The 24,788-nt window shown below is 40.7% G+C and overlaps 1 protein-coding gene across 3 annotated transcripts in view; it reads right to left on the reverse strand.

The window, feature by feature from the left end:
• The window catches only part of sdk1b (sidekick cell adhesion molecule 1b), a 264,413-nt gene that overhangs the window by 100,626 nt on the left and 138,999 nt on the right, over positions 1-24,788 (reverse strand). For 2 of the 3 annotated variants that reach the window (XM_058079948.2, XM_078793365.1), the window contains one exon: positions 4,862-4,888. The exons of the other annotated variant lie outside the window; for it this stretch is intronic. In XM_058079948.2, coding sequence (XP_057935931.2) covers positions 4,862-4,888 — 27 coding nt within the window. The remainder of the gene's footprint in view (positions 1-4,861; positions 4,889-24,788) is intronic. 3 annotated transcript variants of the gene reach the window in all.

Here is a 24,788-nt window from a genome sequence, read left to right on the forward strand (position 1 = left end):
GTGAAAGCCAACCTGTTAGCTCAGACAGAGGGAGGTGGACAGAATCACAAGGGAGGGAAATAAAAGGGCTTGGTGGAGGTAGATGGAGCATGTCAATGCAAGTGTTGCAGATGCTCGTTGTCTTGCTGGAGTGAAAAATGATAGAAGCGGCGGAGAATGCAAAAATACCATATGGGTGTATGATCTTCACTCGTCTCCTCTCTCTAACACTTCTTTCCTCTGGGGAAATGTTATTTCATCAAGTCGGGAGCGCACAATCCCTATCCCTGCACATCATTCGCTTAACTGTCCTTTTTGAGTCCCCCCCCCCATATTTTCAAGTCTTAAACTTGTGTTTTGTTAGCATTGTCTAAAATGACTCCCTGTAAAGATGCTTCAAGGAGAGTCCAGAGGTGTAATCAAAATATAATGCATTTCTTTTTATGTAAATGAGAAACTCCATGTGGTGGGATGCAGCACAACAAAGCAATATCAGAGTAACTTGGGACTGCGAGGTTTCATTTACAGATAAGAAGTGAGGTCAACAAATATAATGGAACCTTCAAAAACCAACAATTTCAAGTTCTACTATTCTGGAGAAAATAGGCCTCAAAAGTCAGAAAACCTGTCCCGTGTGATGTCAAAATATCATGTTTTTATTTTATTTCCAGAGTAGAAAAAGATTTTGAGACAGCGTCTTTAATATGGAAGTTGTAGGAGCTATTTATTAGTGTGTTCCTAAGTTTCTAATATCTGTTGATTTATTTGTTGTTGTTGTTGTTTTATTTGGAATACTTGATAATATTTTCTTGTTATTTATTTGTTTATCTATCATATTTTGTAGGGGTTAATTCGTGGGTTTATTTTATTGGATAACACCCTGGGCACCTGCAATATATTTAGGTAGGCAGTGCTCACAGAACCAGCATGCACCGGGGTGGGCCTATGGTTTTTGTACCAGCGCAAGAGAGGCAACAGGAGACAAGGCCCTTGCTCCTTTTTTGTTTGTTTGCTTGCTTGGTAATAAAAGGAAATAAGAAGAAACGGAACAAGATTGTTTGGACAATGACTCTTTTGCCTGCGTAAAACACAACCTGTGGTGCATCAGTGGCCTTTTGATTATAGTTTAAGTTACGTTTATTTTTGAAAGACAAATAGCCACTACAGAAGTCAATGGGAGAATTTTTAGACTTTTCTAAAAACCACAAATACGAAATATAGGACTGGGAATTTCTTTAATTGAGTCACAAAACAATATAGATACATTTTGAAATGTTTTATAACTGCATGCTTTTAACTGTTTGACTTTTTCCCCCAAAACTGAAAACGATGCAGCAGTTGTTGCTGCTACTATTAATCATTTGAGTTAACGTGTATCTAAGGACTCGTGTCAAATAATAGCATTAAATTTGCTTTATGTTAAACACCAAAACAACTACAAATCCCATGATGCTTAGAGTGCTGTTCCAGAAAGATGTCAATTTGCCCACCATCCACAATCCTTATGTGAGACATGAATATATACAAGAAAAGATAGGAATGCACGTCCCGCTTTTACTCATGTTTTAACTGTGTATTAACCAATGAATGCTGTATTTTGGTGTGTCTTCTATTCTGTTTACTTGCTTTATTCAACTTCATTTTTCTGTAAAGTGTCTTTGAGTATCTTGAAAAGCGCTATACAAATAAAAAAAAAGTATTTTTAATGTGATGCACTTATTCCACCCATAAAGCCTTCTGAAAAAAATCTCCAAAAACTGTTAATGCTCCATTTACATAATGTGACTTGCATATGATGCAGGCTACAGCAACATTGTTACCTCGAAGAACTAAATTACTGGCATAGTGACACCTCACCACACCAGCGAGCTCCTAGCCGGCTAGTAATGGGAGCGAATACAATGTACCGGTGTGTGTATGTGTCAAGATATAATTTGCCACTAAAGAGACAGTGACACATTGCAATGTTAATGCTACTATGTTCTGTGATTGACAAGTGTGTATGTGTGTGCTCGGCATTAGGTTGGAAGCACAAAAACCCAAATTAAATCAAGGATGGAGATGATAAAAAAAACGGGGCTAGTCACAAGGATTGGTGCAGCTTTAGGGAAGAGATAGAGATGGATAAAGAGAGAGTGGAAGAGAGAGGGAAGCAGAAAGAGATGAAAGGCTATTCCATCCAGATTAGAGTGTAATCCCGCTTTGAATGGATTCTCTTGGATTACAGCTTGTTCTCCTATTAAATCTGCCAGTCACTCAACACAGCAGTCAGGGAGCCAGCGTGTTTGTATGTGTTTTAAGCTTTTCAAACAAATCTCTGTAAGGACCTAGAGAGCCGCGGGATTGACTGCGAGGTGAACGCACACATAGAAACACACACTATCGCACACCTGCGTATATATATATATATGAATGTATATGAATGTGAGTGTTCCGGGCTTGCCACAATGTATGTAAAGTCTGCATTAACAATAGGTTTCATTCATTTGTCATTTATATATATAAACTGTTTGATTCATCATTAAAAAAATACTTTTCCGGGTACTAAAAGGAGAAAACCACCAGGGAGATAAAGCTTCGATAGAAATAAATGACGAGGAGAGGGAGATCATTTGCCTAACTTGCTTGGGAATACCACATGAGTGTGAGAATGAGACGAGTGTTTGTGCAAGTCACTGCATTCATTAACGCTGCACGCTGACAGCCAAGTGTCATCGACTGACTATGCTAGCCTCGAAATGCCACTACATCACCACGAGGCAAGGAATGACCCCCACCGACGCCATGTCCTCCCAGACAGTCGTGTGGGGATATGGAGCAATGCCCTATTTTAAATATTCATTTCTCCCCTTAGCTGCCAAAACCTCCATCTCTGTCTTCTTTGCGCTGCATGCATGATGGACGGAAGAGGAAAGAAAAGACAGGAGGAAGGAATGAGAAGATAAGGAGCTTTTTTTTTACAGATAGTGTGACATTAGCCGCTTGTATTGTGCTGTTTAACACAAGCCACAATGACATAATGAGGTAACATCACATTAACACAGGAGATACAGAATGTGCACACGTTTGAATGCAGCGTGGAAAACAATTATGGTTTAAAAAAATATGCTATTACCCTTGACATCTGCTTGTGGGTCCCAAATAAAATACAAGTCAATTAAACTACTCACAGAAGACATTTAGAGTACAACAATGGGCACATTCAGTCATGATCCTGGTTGTAATTGAGCGGCTATGAACAAGTTGCATGGCTAAAAGGTGACTATAATACTTAAATTGTGGAATACAATGCCAAACACAGATTTGTGAGTAAGGACCAACCAAATAACAACAATGATACAGACTCAAGAAACACTAAACCAGCAATAAGACCCAGCAGATGTATAGAACAACTGCTCATGCTGTATACTCCATCAGGAATAAACATGGTTTGTAACACCAACATTTTATGGAATAATATGCCTCATACGTCCAACCAATCTCGGAGTGTTGACCATCATAATGTGTGACGTCACCCGAGACCTTGCTCACTGCACAGGTCAAGAGGAAAACAGTGATAATAACTAACTGGACCAGTTAGGAAAGAGTTAGGCTCCTTAGTACAATATGAGCAATATGAATAAATAAATATCACAAAGCTTTATTATGACAAACCTATAAAATGTCACATGTTTTCAAAAGGGCAGCACGGTGGATGAGTGGTTAGCGCACAGACCTCACAGCTAGGAGACCAGGGTTCAATTTCACCCTCGGCCATCTCTGTGTGGAGTTTGCATGTTCTCCCCGTGCATGCGTAGGTTTTCTCCGGTACTCCGGTTTCCTCCCACATTCCAAAAACATGCTAGGTTAATTGGCGACTCCAAATTGTCCATAGGTATGAATGTGAGTGTGAATGGTTGTTTGTCTATATGTGCTCTGTGATTGGCTGGCGACCAGTCCAGGGTGTACCCCACCTCTCACCCAAAGACAGCTGGGATAGGTTCCAGCACCCCTGCAACCTTTGTGAAGATAAGCGGTAGAAAATGAATGAATGAATGAATGAATGAATGAATGAATGAATGCTATTGCTAGTGATATTCTTATCACCATGTTGGCTCAGGATAACAATAAATCTTCTGGATCGGATCATCTCCATCACAACACTACCTAAAACATTGCCCGCACAGTTAATAAAGGTTGTGTGATCATATCCTGGAACTAATTCATTCACGTTACATTATTTGCTTTAAAATTACAATAACTTCATCGATGAACTTTAGTGCACTGTGAATGAACTAAAATACAACACACCTTCCAATGAGGTTGCTAGAAAGAGAAAAGGCTTGCACTTTAAGTGTTTTCAGGATAAGGCACAGGTAACACACCCAGGTGATGCTGTCAGAAGACATTGATCAAACCAAGCTGTCTTAGTCAATCAGCTTAGAACAGTATCGCCTTGCCAGAGCCAAATAACATGCATCCTGTGTAGCCTTAGGAATGAGCTACTTAGAAACTGTGTACACCTTTTACGAAACCTAATCAGGTATAATTTTCTCAATGGGGTTTCTTCAACTACTCTGTAATAATAGTTTGCCTTCACTGTAGGTCTACCTGGGACTATGTGGTATTCCTCCCTTCTGCTTGCTTGGCTGACCTTGGCTTTTTCAATGTAGTCAGTAATGAGGCCAGAGATTTGACACCGATTAACAGTGTTGGACATAAATTACATCCCCATCTTAACATGTCAATTGACTGATGGTAGTTAAAGAGAATAAGACAAATTTCAGGACTTGAGTTATTCATACTGGCTGTGAGGCTGCCACAAGTATTAAGCAAATAAAAGCTTGCACTTGTAATTGGGAATAGCGGGTTAGAAACAAAAATATGGAAATGTAAGCTTTACCTGTTGACCCTCGGCTCTCCTTGCCAACTGTCAATGAAAAGAAAGTGGGAAAGGAGAAAATCATGCATTAAGACATCAAGTATACAAAGGTGACAAGTTCAAGGAAAAGTACATCTAATTTTTTTTTTTTTCCCAACAGTAACAGGACCACGCAAATAGCGATACTGGTGCCTTGCTTCAGCACTAAATTAATGCCAGTGCTGGAAGACATTGTTTAAGTAGCTTCTGGTCAGTAATGTTGTATCGTGACAGATGTCGCTTGTTACATTTAATTGCCAACCTTAACGCACCAAAAGCAGTGCTCATTCTAACACTGCACACATTTTGTCAGGGCGCTGGGCACAACAGCAACACAGCACATTCTCAAGACACAAAAACTACTCTAAGTAACAAGAGTAATGTGAATTCTTTCCATTTCTGCAAGTAGTTTTTTGTCGTAAATACAGAAAAAAAAAACAACAAGGGTACTTTAACACATTAGTGTTTGTTTGTCTGGTTCAACCTAACCTTAACTTAACCCTGTCTTCAGTAGAGCCATAGGGGTATGCTGGAGCCTATCCCAGCTGACTTTGGGCAAGAGGTAAGGTACACACCCGGACTGGTTGCCAACCAATCCCAGGGCACATATAGAACCATTCACACTCTCATTCATTCTCAGTCTCCAAGTCTCCTAACATACATAAACTAAGGAAGCTGGGCTGCACAGTGTTCGAGTGGGTAGCACGCAGGCCACACAGCTAGGTGATCCGCGTTCAATTCCCTGCTTGGGCATCTCAGTGTGGAGTGGAGTTTTTCCTGTGCGTGGTTTTCTTCCGGTTTCCTCCCCCATACCAAAAATATCTTTTTGGGATATTTATATCTGCGATTAAATGTGATTAAATGTGAGTTAACTACAGACTAAATTTACAATATAATAATGGGCCATCGTCAACCACAAAAGCATATTCATTTATTAATTAATGAAAGAAAAAGCGTAATAGAGTGAGGGAAAGATGTTCAAAACACAATAGAGCGAGGGACAACTGTACTCTAAAATGAATACCTCTCTGACAATGTCAATAACCTCATCATTATTACCTTTTTGACACAACCTTGTATTGAATACCATAAGGTTATGCAGGTATGCCTCATGAATTATCCATTGAGTGTATGTAACTGGCCCACATAATATATTCATACATTTCTTCCAGTGCTAAATCTTAATTTGGTTTTAATGTCAACAGGTTCAAATAGGCGAATAAAATATTTTCCCAATAAAAAAAAAATGATGCCACATCCAACACATACTGTTTTCCACCTGAGCTTAAAAGTACCAGAGTGCACTCGCCACTGAATGCAGACACACAAAAACATAGGCTTTGGGCGGCGAGCATAAAATTCAGTATTCAAATGATGTGTCACACTGAGTCATCTTCAGTTGTGGGACAGGGAAACAATAAGGCTGTTGGCGGGTCTTGGAGGACAGCATTGAATTCATATTAAAAAAAAAAAAAGAAAGAAAAAACAACACATTTTTCTGAAATATCCCCAGGTGAAATATACTGTACACTGTTGATTCAACTAATTTGCTCTGTTAACACGTCAGCAAAGTGAAGTAGAGCAAATCGGTCTTTTGTTCGGCGCATTGATCAGAAATAACACTACTTCCGTCACCATCCATCTATTTTCTATACCGCTTATCTTCACGAGGGTCACAGGGGTATGCTGGAGCCTATCCCAGCTGTCTTCAGGCGGGAGGCTGGTGGCCAGCCAATCACAGGGCACATATAGACAAACAACCATTCACACTCACATTCATACCTATGGACAATTTGGAGTCACCAATTAACCTAGCACAGGGGTCAGCAACCCACGGCTCCAGAGCCGCATGTGGCTCTTTAACCTCTTTGTTGTGGCTCCCTTCACAATGCTGAAGTATTTTTTTTAACACCCAAATGGGGAAAATACCCATCTTTGAAAAAAATCTGACCAAAATTCCCTCCAAATCTGGCAGTTAATTAAAATTTTGGGAGACTCGCAATTTGCTCTGAATGTGAGCACGTCACTGCTTTTTTTAAATTATGTTTTGTGGCTCCAGTCTATTTTTCTTTAGTGAGCCAGGGGATAAAATGGCTCTTTTGATAGTAAAGGTTGCCGACCCCTGACCTAGCATGTTTTTGGAATGTGGGAGGAAACCAGAGTACCCACTCCAGTACCCAGAAGATTTAAACTCCACACAGAGACGTCCACACAGAGAATCGATCCCAAGTCTTCCCGATCTCCTGACTGTGTGACCTACATGCTAACCACTCATGCACTGTGCGGCCTCGTGTATATATAAGAATTGTGAATGATGGGCAAAATTCCCAAAAAAAAGTGCAGTTCCCCTTTACGTACTAATGTGATAATGTGATGTTTTCAAACTGCAGTTTGATGTGATGTGAAAATATTTTTTGGCCTTGGGGATGATTTGTATTCATGAATTCAGTGTAGTGCATTAAGCTGCATGAAGGACCGACAAAGCAGCAGGTCACAATGTCCTCACTCTGTGTGTGTTGCCAGGGTTTTATGTTTGTCATGTCTCACTGTGTTGACCCGAGCCCCTGCGGTGAGTCACCTATTAGCTGAGGCAACCTTACAACCCCTGTGGACACACACACACACACTCACATACACACACAGCCTTACCTTCCATCTACATACAACCAGACAAACTTTGACCTTGATAGCAGCCTCACCAGTGAGTTTTGTTCTACCTGGCAGCTGCTCTAAACCCAACTCCAACCTCAAACACCAGTTCAGGTTGTCCTGGAAGACATTCTTGTCTCTTCCAAGCAGGCGTTCATCAGTTCTTGCTCAAGCACTAGATACTTTAATACTAGAAGCTTGAGTCTGAGGGGACAGTGTCAGATATAAGCATTTTTCTGTAAGGTAGAGGCATGACCCAACCAAGAATCACTCTGAGTTTTATCAGTCAACATTTTTTTTTTACCAACACAACATCCCGGTACACTTCAAAACTGGTGACACTTGAGACAAAAGCTGGTAAAGACCAGACTGTATTGTGGAAACCAGCAACCACTGACAACACTTCAGGTCAAGACTGAGTTGTCTACCTACGCCTCAAAGAGAAACAGCCCTGTTTCGAGGACAAAACTGTACACATTCTGGGCAAACCCAAGAGATGGATGAAAAGAGGACTGATGTAAGTTATCTCTGAACGGAGTGAGAGAGCTGCAACACCATCTATCTCCCACATACAGTTGCCACGTATACATGGACCCAAATATTCCAATTGCATTCGGTATATTTGCTCAAACGGAAAGAATTTTACCTTTGTATACACCTCATTCCGAAAGAAAAGTGCCAATCCGAATGAACCGATAATCGGATTCACAGGGATGGAATATTCCTTTCCCCAATCCGATTGAGGTATCTTGTAAACGCTCAAATGGAAAGTTGTCAGGGTGTGTTCTTCTTCGTCGTGTTTTTCTTCTTCTGTTGTTTATTGGCGGTTGGCAAGCAGCTTTCGGTGTGCATTACCGCCATCTGTGGAACAGAATCTAAACCCTTCTATACTTTATTCACAAGTGCAGTTTTATTAAAAAGTAAATATATATCTATATAAAACATGTCCTGAGTTTAATTATAAAATATTAGCAGGATTTAATTGTATCTTTGCCTGTTTAAATTTATCCTGGGTGTGTTCTTTCAGCGCTTGCTCAGATATGACGTAACACGCAGCTCGAGATGTTCTTCAGTTTTTAAAATGGAGGCGAGCAAACAGGCACTGAACTGCTGCGGAAAGTTTGTTTTTTATCCAAACTAAATTTCAAGACTGGACGAATGAAAAACTCGCAATACGGAATTATTCCAACAAGTGAAAGAAAAACTTGGGGAAGTCGGTATCATGTGATCACGTTGATGTTTACGTTTACAAACAACATGTTTACTGTGGGCGGCACGGTGGTCTAGTGGTTAGCGCGCAGACCTCACAGCTAGGAGACCAGGGTTCAATTCCACCCTCTGACATCTCTGTGTGGAGTTTGCATGTTCTCCCCGTGCATGCATGGGTTTTCTCCGGCCGGGTACTCCGGTTTCCTCCCACATTCCAAAAACATGCTAGGTTAATTAGTGACTCCAAATTGTCCATAGGTATGAATGTGAGTGTACCCCGCCTCTCGCCCGAAGACAGCTGGGATAGGCTCCAGCACCCCTGCGAACCTCGTGAGGAAAAAGCGGTAGAAAATGAATGAATGAATGAATGAATGAATGTTTACTGTGAATGCACCATTGATTATACTGTTTGATTATAGCGACGCATGTAGACAAGTGATTGGAACATTCCTTTCCATGTATACCATTGTTTTAGGAAAAGTCATTTTGAAGATTACATTCAGAAAGAGGTCATGTAAATGTGGCTAGTGCTGTTATTTCAACCCTTCCGAAAAGATTCAAACATTTAATGTCTTCCAAATAAAAACAAAACAGCCACTTTTGGCTTCCAGGTGTGTCCAGGACCATTGTCAACATCAGAGGCCTGATGTGACTGTGGTTTTGCACACAAAACACTGAAACCTTCTGGGTCGGTGTGTGCCATCCTTTCAGACTAGTGCTGTCCTATCTAGTCTTTTAGCATGAACTAATGAAGCCAACTCAAATGAGGCAAAACATCTTCTACGTCAACCTGAACAGTCCAGTTGCAATAGATTCTGTGCCCTGAGTATATAGATATAACACGTTGGTTTTCAGTCCAGACAAATTCTGAGAAAGAACCACTGTGAGCATACACACACACACACACACACACACACACAGTGTAAAATAATAGGATGGCAGCAGTTTTGACCTCAGACCTCGGAACGATTCCTACAGGAGGCATATTCTTCGCCTGCTTACTCACCAGAGGTCTCACTTTGAAAAAACTGCCCAGGGATGAGGAGAGCTATTATTTATGTATGGTGTATAAAAGCTTAGAGTGGGTTTACATACTGGTATGTAGTTTCACACTTTTACCCTCTTTCAGTTTTTGTCTCAATCCAGGAATGTTACGTCTACCTGTCGGCGCCCTCCAGCACTAGCACTGGTTGACCTTTCCTCTTGGCCATGTCAATCATGCCCGCAAGAATGCAGAAAACAGGCACACACACAAATCCTAGTCTATTATACATGACAAAAAGGTATGTTGTCGATCACCTTTGTACAGAAAGCCAAATGTCCAAGACTTTTGTATTATTATCTTGACCTCATCGCACTATTTCTTTGCAGCCACGTGTACTCTCCTTTACCATCATAATGGTTATGGTTATGCATTTGTTAACAGACAATAAAGCACACTTGGGATATGCCAGGGTGTTGTGTTGAGCAATTAAGAGTTGATCTAATCAGCATACTTAAACAATACAAATACTGTAAGTGTCTGATTAAAACCGAGGAAATAAATGTTCATTCTCTGAAGCAGTTTATGATTTTAGAAGTGATTAAATTCCAATTCACATTGCTCAAGCTGATTGCCAACAATGGACAGTCGAAGTTAATGTTTGCATCCACACTGTACAGACCAATTGATCATTCTGATCGGCACTCAATCACCTCTGGCATGAATGGAATAGGTGAGCCAGGGCATGGCATGATCCAATGCAAGCAAGGTAGCAGAGTCAAAGACTGACTGTCATGTGATCGTTCCCAGCAGCTGCATTTGTGGTACAAATCTACATTTCATCAGTTAGCCTTTAAAAAATAAACAACCTCGGTTTCAGACAGGATTAAGATCATGATTACATCTGAATGGATTGATAAAGAAGGTGATACCACTCATACGACTGTCGTTGACTGGCAGATGCCCCACTCCATTGTATCCTAACGACCGTCATGTGACACCATTCGTTCGTTTTCTACCGCTTTTCCTCACAAGGGTCGTGGGGGTGCTGGAGCCTATCCCAGCTGTCTTTGGGCGAGAGGCGGGGTACACCCTGGACTGGTCGCCAGCCAATCACAGGGCACATATAAACAAACAACCATTCACACTCACATTCATACCTATGGACAATTTGGAGTCGCCAATTAACCTAGCATGTTTTTGGAATGCGGGAGGAAACCGGACATGTTTGTCAGTTGGAGAAACATACACTACCGCTCAAAAGTTTGGGATCCTGGTCTGAGATATGGCTTTTTCTTGGCAGTCCTGCTTTGAAGTCCAGCACCCTGAAGTCACCGCTTCACTGTTGATAATGAAACGCTGGTGTGTGACGGGTAGTATTTAGTGCTACTATTTAGGTGTCTTTGTCTTAAACTACACACTCTCAGATATTTGTCTTCTTGCACAGTTGTGCATCGAGGCCTCCCACTACTTTTTCTGTCCTTGTTAGACCCAGTTTGTGCTGCTCTCTGAAGGGAGTAGAGTTAACAGCATGGTAAGAGATTTTAGTTTTAGTTTAGATTTTAGATGGGTTTTCTAATAATCCATTAGCCTTATAAAATGATTAACTTGGATTAGCAGCCATACCAGGAGATTGATGCAGAGGATTGACAGTTGTTGATAGTAGGCCTCTAGGCAAAAATGTAGATCGTTCTTCGAAAATCATCTGATTAATTTTATTTGTTTGTGAAATGGATAGAAATGTTTGTGAAATGCATGAAAATTTGTTTTTCTTTGGAAAACAAAGAAATTTGCAAGTGATCCCAAACGTTTGAACGGTAGTGTAGTTGCAAGTCAATCGCAAGGTGCATACGATATAGACAACCATTCACACTCACATTCATACCTTGGAATGTGGGATGAAACCGGAGTACCCGGAGAAAACCCATGCATGCACGGGGAGAACATGCACACTCCACACAGGGCTGACCAAACAGTGATCTCCTGAGTGTGTGGCCATCATGCTAACCACTCCAGCACCGTGCGGCCATTTCCAATTCAATAACAGGGAAAAAAACAGTAGTGCTTAGGTTAAAGCCACTTAGCATGAGACACTTGATTTTCCTAGTCATCATTCAGCTCTAATTTATCCTATATGGAAAACCCGTCTCGTTATCTATCCTCTTTCCCTCCTAATTTATTGAGGTTTTTCCTTCATTTAGCAACTTCTGTCATCCAAAATGTGAAAGCACAACTTTGCTCTCGAGGCTCTACCTCGCAGAGAGAAAACATGCACCAGATGGAGGACACGCTACACCCGAGACATCCGTTCTCATGTAATCAGGTACTTTTCTCCTTATTTTCCCTCCATGTGTCAAGGTAATCATTCGCCTACCTCATTGTCTTGTCTTCTTCATCGCTTCTTTTTACTGCCTCATCCATGTCCAATAGACACAAGAAAGTGAGCATAAAAGACCCTTAGCACAAGTAAATATGTTGGAATGAGGTAGGATATTGAATTTTAAGTGTCCCCTTAAGGAACAAGTTATATTCCAGCTGGCTGTTCATGACTCCTCATGTGGAGCTTCTGGTTTTAGCACAGTCCATTCAGACATGGCTCGCAGGGATGTGACGCATCAGTAGATAGCCTGGCATTTCTTTGGGTCCTTGGGTGTTCCTTTGCAAATAGAATTTTTTGGAGTGGAATAACAATGTGAAAATGAATGGGTAAAAAAAACAGATTGACTTGAACTTGATGGTACGGATAGAGAACAAAAGGTAAAAATACACATAATTTACTTTTGCTAACAATGAGAAATACATATAAATTGTTGTTGCTAACAATGAATGAAAAGATGACTATGGCCTTAGTAGTAGAGTCGTTGGTAAAATGGTCAAAATTTGCAAACAAAAAAAAAATGAAATGAAAATCACATTTGGAAAAAAAAAAGTTTAAAATGTTGAACCTGGCCTGCACAGTGAGAGTGGGTAGCACACAGGCCACACAGCTAGGAGAACCTGAGTTCGATTCCCCCCATGGGCATCTTTGCGTGGAGTTTGAATGTTCTCCCCGTGCATGCGTGGGTGTTCTCCGGGTACTCCGGTTTCCTCCCACATTCCAAAAACATGCTAGGTTAATTGGCGACTCCAAATTGTCCATAGGTATGAATGTGAGTGTGAATGGTTGTTTGTCTATATGTGCCCTGTGATTGGCTAGCCACCAGTCCAGTGTGTAGCCCCATCTGGGATAGGCTCCAGCATGCCCCGCGGTATAGAAAATGGATGGATGTTGAGTCTCTTAGCATGTTTAACAATATAAAGTATAGTTTTGCCTCAGTTTGCATACCTTTTCTAGTTAATGTTTTATGTTGCACATACAGTAAAGTCTCTTTATATCGATATTCTCGGGAGTTGGAAAAAATACCGATATAACCGGACTATCCATATATCTGATCCTGCGCCGAACTGCATTACAAGTGGGCGGATCTTTGATATGGCATGTAATTTTCTCCTTGAGTTCATGGATTGCGTATCTAGCATGCTTTTGTACTACAATACATTTTGTACTACAGTAAATAAAAAAAAACTTCCGCTGTAGTGATTACCGGTTACCGGGACATAATTCACCCCGGAACATAATTCACCCCGGAACTATCGATAGGGAAGGTGTTGCCACCCGGAGGGGTAGGCGCGAGGGACGGGTGTTTTCCGCTGTGTGTGCTGCACTCTGGTGGTGGAAGTGTGAAAAATAAAGTTGACTGGAAGCAGCCGTTCGCCGTGTTCTTTTTTGGTATTGAAATCCTTAAGCAAAGATTGATTTAAGCTGCTTTTGTATCGATATAAGCAGACCAAATTGGCTGGCGGGAGATGAAAAGGGCATCCTCGTAACCGGATTATCATAATAACCGGGTATCGTACTAACGGAGCTAATTATATCATAAAAGACTAGAAATTTGCCGGGAAATGAAAATAGTATCGTAATAAGTAGTAATTTGTTTTAACCGATATCGATATAATGAGACTTTACTGTATCTTGTTGTGCTAGTAATTTCCATCCATTTTCTATGCTGCTTTTCCTCACTAGGGTTGCGGGGTGCGTTCTAAATAAATTTTGTATGTATTTTTGATCACAAACATTCTCTGAACTGTTGACTGTGACGTGACAAAGACATGATGTGGCACGAAGACACCACATTGACTCCTGACTTATTTCTTCAATCAGGTTCTAACTATAAAAACAGGTTTTTGTCAACATTTTTGGCTTTCTGAAATTGATTCAGTGGATAAACATGATTTCTTGGGAAGGGCCTTCCGGAAATAATTAATAACGCTATCCAAGGTTCAACTGTGATATTTATTATTTTTTTCAAGGTTATGAAAGTAAATTTAGTGTTCTGAAAAGTATTAAATACGTTTAATAAAAAAGAATGTCCAAGTATTTTAACAAATGTACAATTTCAATAAAAACATTATGTTGTATTACTTTGCTGTGACTTGACGTTCAATATTCTGAAGCAAAAACCTAAACTCTGATTCCACGATTGTAATTCACGTGCAAAAATCAGACATGATGTTATTTTAAATAAAAGATTGATTGCTTCCTCTTTGTCTCTAAAATATGCATTTGTGGTAATATGCCAGCACATATTTAGTCAATGTTTATTTTCCCTGCTAATCCCAATGCAGGTTGTTAGAAGAACTATCAGGGTACGTAATCATCCTCTATTTAAAAACAAATCATCTGCTGATGCTTATTATAAAAAGTGAGGCATGTTATTTCATTTTATAATTCATAGCAATAGTGTGTACACTGCAGAGGCTCGGAGAGAGGCTGGACCCAAAATCATCCGACATCAGGGAGGGGCAAACACACTGATAATTAGAATAGCTCAACAGCGGGAGTTAAAATATAAACTTGAGCTGACTGCACAGCTAATTAGTAGCATATAAGTCATTCATAAGTATGTTGGACATTGGACTGAATACCATGAAGAACCAATACAATTATCATCCTTGTTTTTCATCTCCTCGATTTGCTCTGCCTGACGAGAACTTGCATGTTTGTGTGTCTTTTTTTCTATGTAATGTGATCACTCATCCACTGTGAGAACACACAGGGTTCACGTCTGATTAATGGGCTAATTGATTAAGCGGATCTGAGATCGATTGCTCAAGCCTGGCCATAACAGATTCATTAGAGCGGCAATAGATCAGTGGGATCTGGCTGCAGCTGTTCCGCCTGGCTTGGGACAGCGTGGCTGGTAATGGCTGTCATCTGTCTGTGGATCACAGTATGGCCTCACACACTCGCAGTGCTTTGTGTGTGTGTGAGTGTGTGGTGTCTCCAGGAACACATACAAAGTGTGAGGATATGAGGAAGATAACTATATTTGGATAAAAGGCCCAGTTGATCTATTTTTGTTTTCAGCATCCCCTTTCAATAATCATCTGTCACACGTTTTCAAAGCGTTTCCACTCTTGCACTGGCTCACCACTTTTTCTTGAACTCGCCCCCTCACACCTTCCCTGCTTCCTCTGTTTGTGTCTTGCCTCTTGCCTTTTAACAACAACAATATGATTTAGTGTTGTTGAGATGTTTATCAGACTATACTTACAGCAGTACCACTAAAGTATTTGCAAAAAGAGACTACTGGTCATGTAAGTGAATTTGAACATACTGTTTAGTGTCAGGGTACGGCGGTCAAGTGGTTAGCGCGCAGACCTCACAGTTAGGAGACCAGGGTTCAACTCCACCCTCGGCCATCTCTGTGTGGAGTTTGCATGTTCTCCCTGTGCATGCGTGGGTTTTCTCCGGGTACTCCGGTTTCCTCCCACATTCCAAAAACATGCTAGGTTAATTGGTGACTCCAAATTGTCCATAGGTATGAATGTGAGTGTGAATGGTTGTTTGTCTATATGTGCCCTGTGATTGGCTGGCGACCAGTCCAGGGTGTACCCCGCGACCCTTGTGAGGAAAAAGCGGTAGAAAATGAATGAATGAATGTTTAGTGTCAAGCATCGCTGTGCTGTGACAAATACATATATTCAGACAAATTTTTTCTCCATTCTAAAAAAGCTTAATAAATGTGATACAAGAGGAATCTTTATGTTATTATTAATTGCTAACATCAACATCTCTATTTTTTTCATTATATTATGCTTTTTTTTCCTAGGCAGCTGGGATTGGCTCCAGCATACCCATGACCCTAATGAGGATAAGCGGCATTGAAAATGGATAGATGGATAAAAGGAAGATAAATAATGTGTAGCATAATGTAACAATGTAATGTAATAATGTATAACATAATGTGTAGCAAAAAAATATTGCAATCTGAGACTGAATCAACTCAGTCAACTGGTTATCATGCTCAAGATGAATATCTGCCATCTACAGTACATACTAGTATATCCCACTGTGTGCCAGAAACTTAAAACGATTGTCACTTATACTTTGCAATGTCAGAAGGTTTCACATCAGAGGTAATTATATACCTTGGCTACCTGGATTGTATCACTTCTAACAATACACATATAGATCATATGCTGAGCCGAGCAAAGAGCGCCCTCACATCTTTTTTTTGTCTCTCGCTGGAACTCTGCACAGAATATTTCGCCTTCCTCAGCACCTCATTATCTCTTGTTCCACCCCTTCTTTAGCCTTCTTTTCTTCCCAACAGTGTCATACTTCCTTTGACACTATGCCTCATCATTCACTGCCGCATTGCTGTTTTTTGTTTTTTTTTTGTCCTCAAAGTCTCTGGTTGGAACAAATGAGCATCTGCCGACCGGCCGGATGCTCCCATAACCTGTTACTCAGCACACACAGGAGGAAGCAGCGGAGCACATAGTCAATCAGTCAAATTTGCATGCACATTTATATTGTGGATGCCCTGAACCTGTTTCTGAAAGGCCTGATAATACATTCCCACACAAGAAAGAGTATGAATATTGCAATCCTATCCGGCTCCGCAGTTTGGATGTAGGAAACCTGACATTCATTCCATTCATTCGTTTTCTATACTGTTTGTCATCATTGGGGTCTCATGTAAGCTGGGGCCTACACCAGCTGACTTAGGGTGACAGGTGGGGTACACCGTGGACTGGTCACCAGTCAATCACAGGACATATTTTTTCTCAAGTAGGATGTGATCCCATGAGATACGCGAATATACCATGAAAAGTTCTATTTGGAGTTGCAGAGCAGGAATGCTGGTGGAAGATGCCTGGATTAGCCTGATGCTGTGTTTAATGTAACTGTCAGGAACAGAGGTGGCGTACATGGTGCATGATGCGCATTGTGGCCATTGTCTGATGCACACTCCAGTTCTGCGCATCTAAAGGCAAAGAGTCGTTCATTTGATTGGGTATGATTACACTCAGCTATGCTAAATCCTCTAACGCCTTCTCTCCTCCCTCTTTGCTACTTGCGCTGGTGGAAGGGATAGAGGCGCAGGGCAGGTGCGCCCATATAGACATAAAACTTCAATTGACAAAGAGGTGCGCACATGGTACTTGACAACTGATGTGAAATGTTTAAAAGGACTTTAATTCATCCTCCATTTGCATCACAATTGAAGTGCCCTTACATCGAACAGACGGGTGAACAAACACAAACCTCAGTAGAGGAGTGGTGACAGGGACAGTGGTGTTGCTGGCGGCGCCATTAAAACAATGAGGGGAGCACTTGACACCTCATTCAGCATCCCGAGTGGCTTTCATGTGTGCTTGTGCATTTCATCTCTCCTTAGAGCAGCGAGCAATGATATCTGAATGCAAAGCCTGTGTCAGTGGATGTACATTAGTCAGCTTTGATGGCACATCAACTCTGTTTGGGGCTGACATCCCTCACAATAACAACACATTATTCCGCTCAGCAACCCCCCTTCGGCTATCCCTAACTCCGGCGTCCAACATAGGACATTGATCCATCTGCTTCATTTACATATTGCCGCAAGACATGTCGATGCATACGGATATTGCACATGCACTCATTTTGTGTTGATAATGCAGCATTGTGTCCTTGATAGAGCTGCAGTAAACACAAACTTGAGTAGAACTTTCACAGCTTGTTTTGTGCTCTGTCCTATGAACCTTGCAGCTTCTACAAGATACTTGTTACATGCAACATCTGGCTGTTTGTTTGCTTAGCAGGTGCGTCTCCCACTCTCTAATTACATCCATTTTCCTTCAAATGATTGTCGAGTGTAAAGACGGCTTGAGTGGTGTGCGCCTACTTGACAATGTCAAAACAGTATGCATGAATATTCGTGTTAAGATGGAAAAAAAACACACAATTCAATCCACAGCTACGTGGAAGGATGCCAGTATACATGCACAAATGCAGTGAGCAGACTGCTTGTCACACTGACATAGTGCATGACTCAGTTTCCTGTCCATCACCCCATCTCTTTGTCTGTTCACCAGGGTTTTAATTATAGAAGCACAGTGCAGCCTCACTGAGAGACAAAGACGGCAAAATGAGAGCGCTAGGGGATGAGAAATGCATCAACGGAGAGCGATCTGATCCCTCTGCAGCTGCAATAGCGAATGTAATTATTTCAAACGCACACTGTTGTCACAGGAATTAATAGGCATACAGAATCATTAGCCAGCCAGAGCTGCGCAATAATCAGTATAAAACAAGCATGTCAGGCATATTAAAACACCTGAAGGTAACAAAAAAAGGGCCTTCCCCAAATGTTGCCAAAGTTGAAAGCAAAGAATTGTCTTGGTATGATGGAACTTGGTGGTTTGACCTAAGAAATGCATGATTAACTACATTTTTTATAAAATAAAATACATTCTAATCAACCTCATTGTCTGGGAACATCTCTATGTTTGCAGGTTCTCCTCATTCCTTCATGGTTTTCCTCTAAGTGTGATCCTAATAATAAACACAATTGAAAATAGATCACCTCGCATGTGATCAGTTTACCTGAAGCTAAAATATGTTAAATTTAAATAAATAATTTCAAAAATCTGAATAACAAATAGTAAAATCAGAATACCAACTTGAGACAAGTCAGTCATTAACGTCCAAACGTGAATTCATATTCTAAACTGACTGATTGATTATAATAAATTCACAAAATATATTATTATCATCACCCCCAGCGACCCTCGTGAGGAAAAGCAGTAGAAAATGAATAATAATAATAATAATAATAATAATAATAATAATAATAATATATGTTTTTATATCCACAATTAAATGAATATACCAAATGTCTCTGGGTCAATTCAAAATTCACTTTGGGAGATCCCAAATTGGGCGGCAGGGCGGTGGGGTGGTTAGCGCGCAGACCTCACAGCTAGGAGACCAGGGTTCGATTCCACCTTCAGCCACCCTCTGTGTGGAGTTTGCATGTTCTCCCCGCGCATGCCCACATTCCAAAAACATGCTAGGTTAATTGGCGACTCCAAATTGTCCATAGGACCCTTGTGAGGAAAAGCGGAATAAAATGAATGAATGAATGAATGAGATCCCAAATTGCCATTGGTCGTAGAGAAAATGAAAACATGTGTATCTTTGTATTGTCGTTAAATAATCAACATGTGCCACTGCCTTCACATATGACAATAGGTTCTGTGAGTAATTAATTAAAAGTCATTTGAGCAGAATTTAATGTCACTGTTCAGTGCTCACATCTACGCTTATCAGGGATTTAGGGAGCTGCTAAAGCATTCAGCGTGTGTTTGTTTTGTCTTCTAGGGTCACCACATGGAACATTTATGAAAATGTATTGGTCTATTGCTCATGAGTACTTTGAGGTTTTAGGTCACTGGAAAAAACATTTTTCACTTAAGCGCAGGCATGATTCATTTCTACTACCATTTCATGTCGTTTGCCTATTCCAGAGATGGCTTTCTTCAGGCATCTGACTGGCTAAGTTACGTACGGGCAGGTTACAGGATACAACACACCTGTTGCTTTGGCATGTGTTTCAAAGCCTTGCGAAAATTATGAATACTAAGAAATAAATAGACATAGATAACTTTGTATTTTCATAGTTTATATTGGTTAGATATTATACATAGTCAACAAATATTTGAATGTTGGCGAAGCTCGTGTCAATCCCGATATATATAAACAGATTTTTTTTCCACTTCAAAGAAACAAGCTAAAACACTTGGATAAACAAACATGGTATGTGTGCAACAACTGTACCTTAACTTATTTAGTGGTACAGAAAGCAAGACAAAAAAAACTAGAACACAGTCAATGTTGGTACACATCGGAAAAGTGCACATAGAATAGGAACAACATGGCTTGAAAAATAAATAACGCTCAAAGCTGTCAGTTGGGAGCCTTATTTCTTTCTTTGAAATTCACTGTCGGGATATGAAATGAAGCAGCCTTACCTGTTTGAAATGATATCAAGTTATGTTTAGTGACGGTACAATGTTGTTGGTGGTTGATATTTTATAAGCTGCTGACACAAGCTGCATTTCACTTTCTGGAGTTTTTATATGGTTTGTCAGCACAATTGGGATTTTCTATATTGCTTATCCTCACGAGGGTGAGCCTATCCCGGCTGACTTCAGGGCGAGAGGTGAGGTACACCCCGGACTAGTCGCCAGCCAATCACAGGGCACATACAGACAAACAACCATCATACCTATGGACAATTTGGAGTCGCCAATAACCGAGCATGTTTTTGGAATGTGGGGGAAAACTGGAGTACTCTGAGAAAACCCACGCAGAACATGCAAACTCCACACAGAAATGCCCGAATGTTGAATCGAACTCGGGTCTCCTAGCTGTGTGGTCACTCGACCACCGTGCAGCTACAATTAGTTGACACCCCTAATATTTTCACTGACATATGTTATAGTAGTAGTAACTGCATGTAAAAACAAGTATTTTTTAAATTAGATGGTAGCCTGTGTACCAACACTGTAATGCTCATTTGACATTGTGTGCAGACATTAAAACATGCACACAAACTAATACACCCCACAACAATCATACACACTGTTCTGGGACACTAAAATACCTCCAATTAAATCTGCCACAGAACAACTGGGATGGGACCTGGAGCAAACACACACAGACACACACACACACACACACACAGACACATGCACAGAAAGAGCAGCGGCAGGCTCTCATTTAAGATTCAGCGATGTGGAAAGGAAACATCTGGTCGAGGTGGGGGGACGATTAGGGACAGAAACAAATGGCGCATTTGCACACAAAAGTAGCAACAAAGTAGCACACACACCAACATGTGCACACACAGATATAAAAAGCGCAATAAAATAGTCAACATTGTGGGCAAAAATTTCAATTGTACATGAAAATATTGGCATATAAGCGTTGCCACTTGTTATTAAGGGTGTCAAGATATAACTTTTTCACTTCCGATCCGATTGTGCAGCATTGAATATCAGCCGGTAGTAGCATGGGATGTAGGCGTAGTTATGAGAAAAACTTGCCCATTGACTTCTTGGTGCATCTGGTGTATAGTTTTATCCACAATAAGCAAAATGTAGCGAAGTTCAATGTTCTCAATGATATGTTTCAATGATAATCATACCGGCGGCACGGCGATCAAGTGGTTAGCGCGCAGACTTCACAGCTAGGAGACCAGGGTTCAATTCCATCCTCGGGCATCTCTGTGTGGACTTTGCATGTTCTCCCCGTGCATGTGTGGGTTTTCTCCGGGTACTCCGGTTTCCTCCCACATTCCAAAAACATGCTAGGTTAATTGGTGACTTCAAATTGTCTATAGGTATGAATGTGAGTGTGAATGGTTGTTTGTCTATATGTGCCCTGTGATTGGCTGGCGACCAGTCCAGGGTGTACTCCGTCTCTCGCCCGAAGACCCTCGTGAGGAAAAGTGGTAGAAAATGAATGAATGTTTAATCCTGACTTACCATCGACGGGGGCTGGCTCTTTTCTTTAATAACTCTTTTTTACAAAATACTTTTTGCCATTTCATGCCTTGCAAATGTTTCAAAAAGCAGTGGATGCTTCAGTTTCTTCAAAACAAAACTATCCCCATTCTTTGCCACCATGGGAAACATGTACATGACAACTCTTAGACTTTAATGAAAAACATGGCCGCACGACTGACATCACTCCTAATTCTTGCTAAATAAGCTAGTACACACTGTTGCTGTGGTAACGTGGGTTCCGCATGTAGACTAGAAGTGCTGCACCTGGACAGTAGTTCTGATGCAGAGTAACCTGATTTGTTTGGCTGGTATTGAATCAATATCGGGCGGCACGGCGGTCTAGTGGTTAGCGCGCAGACCAGGGTTCAATTCCACCCTCGGCCATCTCTGTGTGGTGGAGTTTGCATGTTCTCCCCATTTTCTCCAGGTACTCCGGTTTCCTCCCACATTCCAATTATTGGCGACTCCAAATTGCCCAAATTGTATGAATGTGAGTGTGAATGGTTGTTTGTCTATATGTGCCCTGGCCACCAGTCCAGGGTGTACCCTGCTGGGATAGGCTCCAGCACCCCCTGCGGCCCTTGTGAGGAAAAGCGGTAGAAAATGAATGAATGAATCAATCAATATCTAATAGGAACAGCTCTATTCTCAAACGTAAAAATACATTGTCCCAATACTTCTGCTCCTAACTGTATAAAATATGCAATTTATTATTTGGGAAGTAAAAAAAAAATGTGTGTCACATCATAATAGAAAAATACATTTGTTTAAAAGACCGCTGTCTTTTAAACAGGTTTTAACTTTGTGATGCTTCCATTTGCAACCATGAAAAAAAAAAAACGTAAAAAGAAAGCACATCTTGGATGTTGCGGCATCAAAACTCCCTAAATTGCTGTCTTGTCTTGCTGCCAACATGAAGGAAATTAAACAATGAATCACGGACTAGTGCACTTTTTAAACAAAGCACTGTATAAGAAGCGCTTCTACATACAGTATGGTATATTTCCAGCAGTTCCAGCGTGACATGTCTTCCTTCACAATAGAAAAGATGGAGGCGGCTGATCAATTATTGAGGCTAAAGCTGAGATAGCATATTAAGTGCCATCATAATTGTATCAGCTTGTACTGCTCGCCTTCTGTGGTCTTATCGCCACCGTTTCATCTGTGCTCGGATGTCTGCAATGCAACTGCTTTTCTCACCTCGTCTGCTTTTGTTTAAGATCTACATTTTGACCTCTGTATATTCGGGTGTGTCAATGCTACTGTTTTTCTTTGTACTCTCTTAAATGCTCGAGTTATCTTGGATGGGGTGCAGACATGCCGAGTGTCTCTGGGGTTATATCTTTGGTGTGCTTTTGTGTCTATGTGCTATTCATGTGCTTATTTGTGGATCTCTCCTGCTGGCGAGGACGCTCTTTGGGGATATTTTGCTCTGATGGTCTGCAGTACAAATCTACAAAGACCTCCGATGTGGTATGAAGTGAGGAGAAGCAAGCAGACATTAAATTTCTACCGTTTTGACTGACAGACTGAGAAATACTGCGGTGGGGGTGCATCAAATTGAGAGAGGAAAGACGATATGTGGACCTAAATTAATTGGACGAAACGCCCTCATATTGTCTCATGGGTTTGTCTTTTTTGAAAAAACAATCTAAGTGAACCAATATACATCACAAAAAAAACATATGAGATTGCTCACTTATTGGTCAATTCAAAAAACAAAGGTTGAGTGTAAAGACGACTGAGTGAAGCAATGCTAACCAACAACATGAAACCAAACTGGCTATTTTTAATAACTACACAGTCAACATGCTAAACGGAAGACATCTTTGGTAATGAGCATCTTCATCTTCATAACAGGTCCGTTAGTGTATGTTCATGCTAGAAGGATGCTTGTGCCAGCAACCCATACAGTGGTTTGTACAGATAAATAAACACTACAGGTGCGATGTTTGCGTTTGGTTCTCTGTTCTGTCCTTGTTCTTCTCCTCTTTTACTCAAGAGTTATCACACATACTGTATCATCACTGTATGCATAGGCTCTCCCCTGTCAACAATTCACAATCACCAATGTCTCTCAATCTTCTGCACATGTTAGGTCAGGGGTCTCAAACTCAATTTACCTAGGGGGCCACCGGAGCTAGGTTCTGGGTGAAGCCGGGCCACATCAGGTTTTCAAAAAAAACCAAAACGCAAACTGGAAGAAAAATCTATAAAAAAAAAACTATCATCAATGCTTTTGCTTCTGCTATACCCTACACTGTTTCAGTACTTTGGTTCCGGTTTTCCACACCAAAATATCTGATAAAACATTCCACTGTTCTCAAATATCAAATTTTTTTTATTTTTCTATACACAAAATAAAATAAAAATAAAATAAAATAAACAAATTAAGAATAAAGACAATAAATCAATCAATCAGTAATAAGTAAAATAATAAAACAGCAAATAAGAAAAACGTAAGAAACCACATACAGTTGCTAGAGAAATTATTTTTTTCAGATTCAAATGTACAGTATTAACAGTTATTTAACCTTTAACATGAACATTAATGAAACTTAATCATTTTACCCAATTAGCAAGTTAGCATTGTACTCAGTTCCATCTGGGAGCAGCGTCGTAACTTTAACAACATGTTTGATGAGATGCTTTATCTTGACGTGTATATTCCGTTTTATTCCAAATCATTTCCTGCATTTATTTGTACCCAGCGTCATAAGCCTTTAGCTTCATTGCTAATCCAAAGCAAAACAGGGCGGGGTAACAGGGTAGGGTAACAGTATGGGCGGGGCAAAATCATGTTAATTGTGTCCGGTGTGCACACTTTCATTTCAACATTAAACTTTGGTATCAAGGTGGGGGCCTCAAACTAGCGGCCTGCAAGTTTGAGACCCCTGTGTTAGGTAGTATCTGTGGTATCTTCCAGCTGGTATCTGCTCGATATCTGCATGCTCCTGCCTTCACCCTTATAAGTGACTTTTCTGGAAACAGTCATTTTAATTTGGTCTGCAAAATCTACTTTTGTATCTGGAATCTATCATCTGTCCTTGAATTTTCATGTCTTTTACACCAGACCTGGACATCTCTTCTATTTCCTTCACCAATATGGCCATGGAGATCTGCTGATTATCTGATTACTGATCACCTTTGGGATTACTCTGCATCAACTCATGCAACTGGCTGCAGAAA

Source organism: Doryrhamphus excisus, linkage group LG9 (genome assembly GCF_037039965.1).
Source record: "Doryrhamphus excisus strain RoL-2023G ecotype Guam linkage group LG9, RoL_Dexc_Guam_v1.1, whole genome shotgun sequence".
Classification (NCBI taxonomy): Eukaryota; Metazoa; Chordata; class Actinopteri; order Syngnathiformes; family Syngnathidae; genus Doryrhamphus; species Doryrhamphus excisus.